The sequence below is a fragment of the Mobula hypostoma genome, chromosome 20 (genome assembly GCF_963921235.1).
Source record: "Mobula hypostoma chromosome 20, sMobHyp1.1, whole genome shotgun sequence".
Lineage (NCBI taxonomy): Eukaryota > Metazoa > Chordata > Chondrichthyes > Myliobatiformes > Myliobatidae > Mobula > Mobula hypostoma.
The window spans coordinates 22,118,514-22,130,574 of NC_086116.1; the positions used below are offsets into that span (position 1 = coordinate 22,118,514).

At 41.1% G+C, this 12,061-nt stretch overlaps 1 protein-coding gene across 3 annotated transcripts in view; it reads left to right on the forward strand.

The window, feature by feature from the left end:
• Positions 1–12,061, forward strand: part of apaf1 (apoptotic peptidase activating factor 1) — a 246,539-nt gene that overhangs the window by 124,106 nt on the left and 110,372 nt on the right. For all 3 annotated transcript variants that reach the window (XM_063072508.1, XM_063072510.1, XM_063072509.1), the window contains exon 17: positions 7,423–7,578. In XM_063072508.1, coding sequence (XP_062928578.1) covers positions 7,423–7,578 — 156 coding nt within the window. The remainder of the gene's footprint in view (positions 1–7,422; positions 7,579–12,061) is intronic.

Below are 12,061 nucleotides of genomic sequence, written 5' to 3' on the forward strand. Positions count from 1 at the left end.
ACATGAAATTAGTGTGGATGGATGCTTGATATTAGGCATGATTGTGGTGAGATAAAGAGCCTGTTCGTGTTGTGTCACTCCACTTCTCCATAAATTAATATATTTCTATAAATAAACCAAAGTTGGAATTAGAATTACAAAATAAATGATGTGATTGTTTTGTTGAATAAAGTATGGAAATGCTGGAGTACTGCTAATTTTAGAATTTAAAACATACATATTTTGAAGTCTATAGAGAGAAAATGAGCTCCATTACTGATAAACAATTTCTTCAGATGTTGTCTAGAAGAATAACAGAATTTAGAAAAGGAAATGGATAGCATACAATGGGGATTATTTATCTAGCATCTAGTGTGCTAGATACTTTTAGATCTAGCACTTTTTGTTCCTTCAGTATTCCTTTCGAAAAGAATTTGACATGCACAGATATAACAAATGGGCTTTGGCCTTTTATTTTCAAGTGTATATGAATGTTTATCAGCCCCGCTGTTATTAAGTCACAGCAATTTTTTTTTATTTTCTCAATTCCTTCAGCTCATTTCACTCAGTGGAAAGTTCTAGTATTCTTAGTGTTTTTTTCTTATGTTTGGGTTCACTTGCTTCTATATAGAAATTATTAGAATAGAATTGTCTCTTCCTGACATCACCATCGCAATGCATCTCTTCACAGTGCATTGCCCTTCATATGTTCTTCCTAACCACATATTCTTAGCTATTCAATTAACCTTGCCAGTTCAAATGAATTTGTTGCTCCCACTGTCTTTGTCACAGGTCATCTGTTTTTTTTTCCCCTTGCATCTTTGTCCACATCAATCACTTCACTAATATATCTCTGCCTGTCATGGGAGAGGGAAAAAAGAAGTCTCATCCCCCATTCAACTCAAAAGTCATTAGTCCAGCATTGCCATGCTGCTGGTTATTTATTTGCACAACCACTCCTTAGCCCCCACCACTGATGCAGTGGCCACCATTAAAATAAATATGCTGTAGATACCAGGAGTCTGAAATAGGAATGCTTGAATCACTCAGAATTTAGGTGGCAACTGATTAGTTCCAATTGAAAAGTCATTGAACTGAAATGTCAGCACTGTTTCTATTTTCACCAGTTGCTGTTAATCTGTCGATTACTTTGAAGATTGTCTATTCGTAATTTATTTCTCTCTATCACCCTGACTTCATGCTTATCATTGCTCTCTTGTATTTAAGGGCAGCAGACTTGGTTTATTTACAGATTAGGCTGTACAGCAGAACTATTAAATCATGTTCTCATCTGCCAAAATTGCTCACTATTCTCAACATCCTGGAGTGAAAAATAACCCTCAACCTTTGCAGTACTGCAGAGAGTATTCTTAAAACACTCTCCCTTCTATGAGAAGGTGAGAACCTTCTGGAGTTCTTTGCGACGGTTCAAAAGCACCTAATTAACTTTGCCTTTGCTTCCTTTACCCTTGCTACTGGGCTTGAATATGTTTTTTTCCATTGCCCTAGATCTCATCTCATCTCTTCTCTCCTCCTCCCCCCCTCAGTATCAAAAGCTAACACCATCTATTTCCACAGGTCCTCAGGAGACATGCAGCATCCAGTGGACTATAACCTCCATTGACTCTTACTGCCTCTAACTTGTCTCGTATTGAATTAGCACAAATATGCAAAATATTGTAACAATCCAAGGTGCTGTCTTCGGATTTCACAGCAATCAATCTTCCCTAGCCATCTGATTCATCACCATTCTGTGAATCAGACATTTTGCGATCTTGGTGTCATTCTTGAGAACAAGATAAGCTTTGTCACCTCACATGAGCTAGGTCACATCAATCACCTCACTAATATATCTCTTTTGTTCACTCTAACCTGCATTGCCTCTTGGATTAAAAATATTCTATTCTTGCTTTTGAGTTGCCTCTTCCTTTCTTTACCCTGTTTAGTAGTTTATTTACCCCTAAGGCATGTTGCTCTCGCCCAGTTCTGGCCCCTTAAACATTATTGGTTTCTCCACTATTGTTAGTTCTACCTTCAGATGTCAAGGCCCTAAGTTTAGCAATTTTCCATAATTTTCTCCTTCAGGAAATTCCTAAAAAAAAACTACCTCATTGACTGAATTTTGAGTTATTTGCCCTAATACAGAGGGCACAGATTTTTACGATGATGATAGGGCATGGATATTGGGATTGCAAGATTAAAATATCTTGACAGAGAAAAGGTTTTCTTCTTTGCTTTATAATCGTTTTTAATTGCTACGGTGGCTTGGATGTCTCCCAAATTTTCTCCCACAACTCACAAAGTAAAATTTGCCTATATTCCTGGCAGGAACATACTCTCCACCACCATTCAATCAGCACCTGTGCCCCTGCCCCTGCCCCTCAGCATTCCTTTATCCTCTCAGATCTCTTCTTGCCTTCTGGCAGAATGACTGACGTAATGAATATCACAGAGACTGAAGGTCAAACTTGGGAGAGAAGGATCAGATGGATAAAAGATAGCAGAGAGTATTAGCCATCAACACAGACAACAGAGATAAAATTTAATTAGAATGTAGTGAATTTGTTAAATTCCAGCTAGGACTGGAATGTGGCCAGTGCTTCAATGTCATAAAATAACAGTCTTAACACCTTCAGCAAAAGTTTAACATGAAATCTGAGATGATCAACAACTGAATTACTAGCAGCTATCTAACAGAAATCAGGGAAAAAACGGTGTAGTAGAGTTTCTTAAAGAGATTACAGGCATGAGAAGTGGAAATGTTTTCATTCTATGCATGGATAATAAATGGGATTTTCAGTATGTATAGCAATTTGGATGTCTGGCAGTCAACAGAGGCACTGCAATTGGCTGAATGTGACTAATGTTGGGGTCACTGCTATCTGAAATATTTACATAGGATTTGGAAGATGGATTGGAGAGCCAAGTATCCAAGTTTATTGATGACGCAGTGAGTTATGTAGGTAGATGGAAGCATTAAATTATAAAGCGATATGAACAGATCACAAGACAGTGGAAAATTAATTACAATATAGACTAATTTGAGATTTCCATTTGGGCCCTGTCAAGTTTGGTGTAAAGTACATTCTAAACAGTGAAAATCTAGGCACAGTGTTAATACAGTGAGACTATGGTCACAGCTCATTAAACTTTCATGGATATGAACAGAAATATTCAAAAAACTATTGGGGCATTGACTTTTAACTTTTAAAGAACAGCAGTATTCAAGGGTATAAGTAATGCTACAATTAGGTAACAGCCTCATCTTGAGAAATATGAGCAAATCTAGGAACCATACCTCAAGAAGGTTAGATTTGCTCAAAGAATGTACTCTAAATTTATCAGTATGATACATAAACTTTTAGGTTGGTAATCCCTGGAATTAAGAAGGTTATGTTTAATTTGATTAATGTTTTTAAGTGGAACTATTAGGCTGCATAAGGAGAAACAGCATTTGCTTGTTGGTGACATGAGAGAGACCGCAGACGCTAGAAAATTGGAGCGACACACACAAGATACTGGAGGAACTCAGCAGGTCAGGCAGCATCCACAGAGGGAAATAAACAGTCAAAATTTTGGGCCAGGTTCCTTGATCAGCACTGTTTGCGCTTCTGCCTGTGGATATTATAGGACTGTGTGGAATCTTTTAAAAGTTAGAGCCAGGCCTCTCAGAAGTGAAATTAGATATTTCTCTGTACAGAGAATGTTAGAAATTTGAAGTTCTCTTCTGACACGAGACTTAAATACTAGGTTTTAACTTTGAGGATAATGGATTTTTGATGCACAAGACCTTCCTGAGTAGCACTCATGTACCTCCTAACTGGGATATTGGTTCCTCACCAGTTTAGAGGAACCTGGGTACAGGTCACCTTTGCCCCAGAAGAGGTTGCACTGATCCAAGAACCTGAAATCCTGCTCTCTGAACCAGTTTGTTAGTTCCTTGCTTTCTTATGAATGCACTCATTCATCTGTACTGTTATCCTCTTCCTGCCCTGACTAGCATGTGGTACTGGGAATAATGCAGAGATAACTACTGTTGTTCTGCTCTTTGGCCTCTTTCCTAAGTCCCTGTATTCTCACCTCCTTTCCACCTATGTCATTGATGCTAATGTGCACCATGACTTCTGACTGCTCACACTCTCCCTTGAAAATATTCTGCAGCCACTCTGATGTATCCTGGACCCTAGAACCCGGGAGGCAACACACTATCAAGGCATGTCTTTTTATGGCACAGAATCTCCTGTCCATTCCCCTAACTATCGAGACTTCTATCACTGTCACCTTGCTGAACCTCAGAGCCAGCCACAGTGCCACCGGTCTGGATGCTGTGCCCTGGTATGTCATTGTCCCTCTAGCAGGAGCCAAGGGGGTATGCTTATTGCTGAGGCGAGTGACCACTGAGGAACCTTGCACTGACTTCTTACTCCTTTTAGTTCTCGTGGTCACCTATCTACTTTCAGAAGCTTGCACTTGTGGTGTGACCACCTCAGTAAACATTTCATTTGAGGTTTTCAGCCTCCTGGATAATCCCAAGAACATCCAGCTCCAGTTAGACCATAAGACATAGGAGCAGAATTAGGCCATTCATCCCATCGAGTCTGCTCTGCCATTCCATCATGGCTGATCACAGATCCCACTCAACACCATACACCTGCCTTCTCACCATATCTTTTGATGTTCTGCCCGATCAGGAAACTATCACCTTCTGCCGTAAATATATGCGGCAACTTGGCCTCCACTGCAGTCAGTAGCACAGCATTCCACAGATTTGCTACTCTCTGGCTAACAAAATTCCTCCTTACCTCTGTTCTAAAGGGTCACCCCTCAATTTTGAGGCTGTGCCCTCTAGTTCTAGATACCACATCATAGAAAACATCCTCTCCACACCCACCCTATCTAGTCCTTTCAACATTTGGTAGGTTTCAGTGAGATCCCTCTGCATTTTTCTAAATTCCAGTGAGTACAGGCCCAAAGTTGTCAAACACTCCTTGACCTCGTCAGTCAAAGGTGACGTTGGGTGCTCATCCGATAGATCTAGCCCTCAGGGTGACTGTTAGTTACCTTGAAATCCCTATTCTTGCAGGAGGAGCATTCCACTACCATCTTGTCCACACTGATTCAGGGAATCCATCTTTTATACCGGAAGCCTCTTCGGAGAATATCGCACTTGAATCGAGTGATTGCTGTTACAACCACTACTAGTACTACCTCCACTCAGAAAACAACAAGTTAATTTTGGCTGATTTATGGTGAGAGAACATAACTTAAGAAATATGAGCAGGAGTAGGCCATCTGGCCCATCGAGCCTGCCCTGCCATTCAATAAGATCATGACTGATCTGTCCGTAAACTCAGCTCCATCTACCTGCCTTTTCCCCATAACCCTTAATTCCCTTACTATGTAGAAACCTATCTAACTGTTTCTTAAATATATTTAGAGAGGAAGCCTCAACTGCTTCCCTGGGCAGAGAATTCCACAGATTCACCACTCTCTGAGTAAAACAATTTCTCCTCATCTCCATCCTAAATCTTCTCCCCTGAATCTTGAGGCAATGTCCCCTAGTTCTAGTCTTACCCACCAATGGAAACAACTTTCCTACTTCTATCTTATCTATCCCTTTCAAAATTTTGTGTGTTTCTCTAAGATCCCCTCTCATTCTTCTGAACTCCAGAGAGTATAGGCCCAGGCGACTCAATCTCTCCTCAGGTTAACCCCTTCATCCCTGGAATCAACCTGGTGAACCTCCTCTGCACTGCCTCCAAAGCCAGTATATCCTTCCTCAAGTATGGAGACCAGAACTACACACAGTATTCCAAGTGCGACTTCACCAGTACCCTGTATAGTTGCAGCATGACCTCCCTGCTCTTGAATTCAATCCCTCTATCAATGAAGGCCAACATTCCGTTTGCCTTCTTAATAACCTGTTGTACCTGCAAGCCAACTTTTTACAATTCACGAACAAGCACTCCCAAGTCCTTCTGCACAATAGCATGCTGCAATCTTTAACCATTTAAATAATAATCTGCTCTTCTATTATTCCTTCCAAAGTGGATGATCTTGCATTTATCAATGTTGTATTCCATCTGCCAGACCTTGGCCCAGTCACTTAACCTATCTGTATCCCTCTGCAGACTCCCCACATCCTCTGTACAATTTGCTTTTCCACTCAGTGTCATCAGCAAATTTTGCTACACTACACTCAGTCTCCTCTTCCAAATTATCAACGTAAATGGTAAACAGCTGCGGGCCCAGGACCGACCCCTGCGGCACCCCACTCACCACTGACTGCCAACTGGAGAAACACCCATTTATACCAACTCTCTGCCTTCTATTGGTTAACCAGTTCACTATCCATGCCAATACACTTCCTCTGACTCCATGCATCCGTATCTTATTTATAAGTCTCTAGTGTGGCACCTTATTGAGCACCTTCTGGAAATCCAAGTATACGACATCCACCTGTTCCCCTTTATCCACTGCACTCATTATGTCCTCAAAGAACTCCAGTAAGTTTGTCAAACAGGACCTGCCCTTTCTGATCCATGCTGCATCTGTCTAATGGAACCACTCCTTTCTAAATGTTTCACTATTTCTTCCTTAATGATAGCTTCATGCATTTTCCCGACTACAGATGTTAAGCTAACTGGCCTATAGTTGCCTATCTTTTGCCTACATCCTTTTTTAAAAAGTGGCGTGACATTTGCTGACTTTCAATCCACTGGGACTTGCCCAGAGTCTAGAGAGTTTTGATAAATGATTACCAACGCACCTGCTATAACTTCCACCAATTCCTTCAGCACCCTGGGATGTATCCCATCAGGACCAGAGGACTTATCTACGGTCAGGCCCTCCAGTTTGCTCATCACTATCTCTTTAGTGACAGTGATTTTATCGAGGTCATCACATTTCAAGAGGAGAGGTTATCTAGACATGATCTGGATTCTGGCTTTATTCCTTTGTTAGATGAGTGGCGAAATGGACTCCTTGAGTGTTGGATTAGTGTTAATGGGTGTCTGATCACTGCAACCTCACCAGGCAGAAGGGCCTGTTCCTGAGTTGAATGACTCTCACTCCCTGTGACTCAATGTGGTTGTATGCAGAAGTTAGCTATCGTTGCTTTGTTTAATGCAACATCTTATTGGACTGTGCCTGATACTGAATTTCTGAGATTGACGTATAGAAATTAATGGAATTAGCCGCAAAAATCTTGTCGCTAGAGCCAGGTTTGAAGATTGTGAATAAGACAGGATGCCATTCTGATCAGTTTTCATATGGATAACTCTTTCTTATCCTATGTAAATCTACCATGCAATGTTTGGAGCTCTATCCATAATTGAATCGTTTTTGTTCTTAATAATACATTGAAAGTGGTGATACATTTTCAAGTGACGTGTTTTTAACAGTAAAAGACTGATGAAGCAATGCTATGTTCCATCCTCACAGCTATGGAGATATGGTAACATGTGGAAGTCCCTTGATGTGAAGGAACAGTGCCGGAAATCAGACGATGATGATGAGGAGGAAGAGGTTCTACTGAAGTGTTGCTTGTGGTCGTCTGATGGCACCCAAGTTCTAGCAACTGCAAAAAACACTCTTTTTGTAAGTGTTTTTGTAAAAGTAAAGTTTACTGTTAGTATTGTAGAGTAAATATTGGGTTTTAAGAAATTAACAGTTGATAATGTGTGCTATTTAATATATCAGGAAATGAAGGTGGGTTTCCTTTCTCTTCCTCTCTAACACTTCAGAACATGTTATCACACGTATGTTAATAAGTGTACCCATGGGTGAACCTTCGTTTATGGGCTTCCAGAGTCAGCTTGTGAAACACAGAGGTGGGGCAGACTGAGTTTTTGCTGGTGCTTGGGTTTGGACAAAACACTCTGGATCAGGAGAACAACAGGAATTCTGCAGATGCTGGAAATTCAAGCAACACAGTCCTGACGAAGGGTCTCGGCCTGAAACGTCGACTGTACCTCTTCCTAGAGATACTGCTGGGCCTGCTGCGTTCACTAGCAACTTTGATGTGTGTTGCTGGATCAGGAGAAGTACACTTCTATTGCTGCTGTCACTCGTCTGAAATTCTCCGGAGCCACTGTCTATCGCAAAGCATAAGCCCTCCATCTGAAGTTTAGCAGCCTCAGTGTGTCAGTGATGAAGGTGCTGCATACACCACAAGGAACTCAACATTCTGCAGCACAGAGCAGCTTGCTTCACTTTACTGTTGGTGTATTCATCACTGACACACTAAGGCAAAGAATATGCTACCATGCTTCTAATTATAGCTGTGTTTGGATTGGAGTCTTCAGAACTCAGCTGATGGTTAGAATGCAATCTAGTTTTGCACACCAAGAGGGATACCAAGGCAACTCACAGGCTTAAAAAAGTGACATTAGGTTAATGGACTCATAAAATAGGTATACCAGGAAAGAGCAAGCCAATTTGTCTTATTCCTCTGATTTGGACTTCAACATGCTCATGTTGTTTCTGGCTTTGATCTGTTTTGTGGTAGAAGTTGTAGGTTAGGATGTGCTGGTGGATTAGCTCTGTACTGGAGAAAGTAAATGTTTAAGAAGGTGAATTGAGTGCCAATCAATCTGGTTGGCTCGTCTGTCTTGATGAAGGGTCTCAGCCCAAAATATCAGCTATTTGTTTCCCTCCATAGATACTACCTGACCAGCTGAGTTCCTCCAGCATCTTCTGTGTGTGGCTTGTCTGTTGAACTTCTTGAGAACTTTTGGAGTTGAACTAATGCGAGCAAGTGGAGATTATTTTCTGACACTCCTGAATCATGCCTTAAGGTGGAAAGGCTTTGGGATCTCAGAATGTGATCCATTCATTGCAATTTACGGACCTTAACTTTTGGTTGTTTATGTGATTGTTTCAGTCATGTTTCTGGTTGCTGATGATCACGGCATGTTGATTATAGACACAGCAACTCCTGTGCCATTGAATATCAAGCAAAAGTAGTCGGATTCTCACGTGTTGGAGATGATCAGTGCCTGAAGTTGTGCAGCACAAGCATTTGTTGCTGTTTATTAGCCCATGTCTGAATGTTGTCCACATGTGGCACCTATTCAAAATCAAAAGCCTTTTGGAAATCCAAATATACTACCACTACTGGTATTCTTTCCATAAAACTATGCTGACGCTATTTGATTGCCAGCATTTGTTCCAATGCTGAATGTTAGGCTAACAGTTATATTTCCCTGCTCTCGACTTCCCTCCTTTCTTGAGTTACAGTGTTTCATATGTGGTTTTACAGTCTTCTAAGACCTCTTTGGAATTCAGAGAATACTGATTCCACTGCATCTACTAATTATGCCCCCACCTCCTTTTAGACCCTGGAGATACAGACTATCGAGTCTGAGACTTCTCAGTCTTTAGTTTGCTGAATACTTGATCTTGAGGGATATAAATTGTTTACATTCCTTCCTCTCTGTAGTCCCTAGTTCGTCTATTATTTAGTGTTTTTAGAATCTCTTCCTTTTCTTTCTCCTATTATTTTGTCAATCTCATCTGAAGAAATTAGTATTTACTACAGCTGCTCTTCCAATATAGCAGTCAAAGCTGTTTCTATGTTTTATGCATCTTATTTTATCACCTTCCTTTTTATAATTTGCTTTGTTGTTTTCTAAAAGTTTCCCTCCTCTTGCCTACCACAAATCATTGTATGCTTTGCAACACACAAAATGCTGGAGGAACTCAGCAGCTCTGGCAGCTTTGATGGAAATAAATAAACAATCGACATTTCAGGCTGAGACCCTTCTTCAGGACTGGGAAGGAAGGGGGAAGATGCCAGAATAAAAAGCTGGGGGGTGAGAAAGGAGGATAACTAGAAGGTGATAGGTGAAGGGAAAGGTAAAGGGCTGGCGAGGGAGGAATCTAACAGGAGAGGAGCGTGGACCATAGGAGAAAGGGAAGGGAGAAGGGATCTGGGGAGAGGATAGGCAGGTGGGAAGAGGTAAGAGGCCAAAATGCTTTTCCATTCAATTTGATACCATCCTTAGTTACAGACAGTGTAAAATACATTAATTCCTTCCAATGATCAACTGACTACCTTATCTAGACCCAATCTGGTCCCAGTGTCCTTCAGAAGTCAGGCAGGCTGGTCAGCTGTAATGTTGCATAGCCATTTCTACAAAATATTGAAGTCCCCCAGAGTACTTCTATGCCTTGACTATTCTCAGTGCTTCATCCAAGTGGTTCATGCTGCTGCTGACAAGGAGGAGCACTATTCATCATCTGAGGGAGGATGATCGATGGTAGTCTGTAAGAGGTGTACTTGCTCATGTTTGGCTTGATGCTGAGACTAAATGCTGCCCAGATTTGGTCCCAATGTCTCCCAACTCTATGCGCTGTCTTACGTCCTCTGGTTCCCCGATGTCAGTGAGGCAGAACTTTCCCAGGGATTGAAACAGAACTCAGCAACAAGGTCAAAGTATTGTGATGGGGAAATAATTTTGCCTTCATGAGAGTAGTCTGTAGATCTGTGCTTTGTGGAGCTACGCTCACTCCAAAGGGTGGTGCTGGAAGACTATTTGCTACTGTGTATGTTCCTTTGCATACTCTCTAACACTCATGATCATGCGTAATTAATTTGGTCAACAGCATAGAAATATAGAAAATAAGGGCAGGAATATGTCAGTCTGGTTTTAGGGTCTGTTCCACTTATCGACGTAATCATTGCTGGTCTCCTTCAAGATATTGTTCCTGTCCTTGTCCCTTATCCCTTGATCCCTTTGGCTTTAAGAATTATGTTTACATCATTCTTGAATATATTAAATTACTTGTCCCCAGTGCTGCCTTTAGTAAAAAAAATTCCACACATTTCTCCTGTTCTCTTTTTAAATGGCATACCTCATACCACGATACCGACTCACGGTTCTAGACTCTTCATCTGTCAGGAACGTAACCCTTTATCCAGTCCAGTCTTGTAACAGTGTTATATGTTTCTGCGTGATCCCCTCCCAGTCTTCTGTGCTCCAAAGAACATAGGTCTAAGCGACCAAATCTGTGCTCATGTATCAGTCAGGTCATCCCTGGAATCAGTCTACAGCATTTGTTAAACTCTTGTAGTAAAGCTACACACAAAATTCCAGATGTCACCAACACCCTGCACAACTACAGCAAGAGATCCTTGCTCTTGTACTCAAACCCCTCTGCAATGAAGACCAGCATACAATTTGCCTTCCTTGCTGCACTGGAATACTTGCTTTCAACAATAAAGAACAAGGATACCCAGGTCTTAGTGTACTTTCCCTTCTCCTAATTCAACACCATGGATATAATCTCTCTGTCAGTTTGCAGAACCAAAGTGGTAAACTCATATTTATGCATGTTAAACTGCATCTGCTCTGAATTTGCCCACTTACCCAACTTTGCAAATGACATTAGAGACTCTTTGTATTCTCCTTGTAGCTGAGAATCACTGCATGAGTCTTTCACCTTCCTCCATCCCATTCTCCATCTTCCCTGATGTCATGTCATCAGCAGATTTTGAGATGTTACAGTGCATTTAATTTGCCCATTCAGATTGTTGAGTCCACTGTGAGTGACATGGGCCCAAGCAGCACCCCACTAGTTGGAGCCTTCTCTGTAGTATTCAGACATTGAATGCTTGTACCCTTGGCCACAGTAGAAGGCATAAAAGCAATCAGATGTCACATTGTGATGTGGTCTGAGAGTATGCAGTAGAGTTGGCATCTAATTCCATGCTGTGTCCTCTGTGTAAATCTACGCTCTGTTAGTGCTAGGCTCCATCAGTCCTTCAACGTAGTACACTAGGTTTCTATACCAAGATTTCATTGTGTATATCTATTAGCTAAGGCTGCCTCATTTAACTTCTGCAGCAGAACTATATAAAAGTTGTCATTAGTAAACTAAATTGATAAATTAGTTTATAATTGTCACAGAAACTGAGGTACAGTGAAAGCTTGTCTTGCATATCATCCAGACAAATCAATTCATTACAACAGTATACTGAGGTAGTACAGGGTAAAACAATAACAGAGTGAAGTGTTATATTATAGGTAAAGTGCAGTGCAGGTTAAAGTAAGGTGCAAGGTCACAGTGAGATAGATCA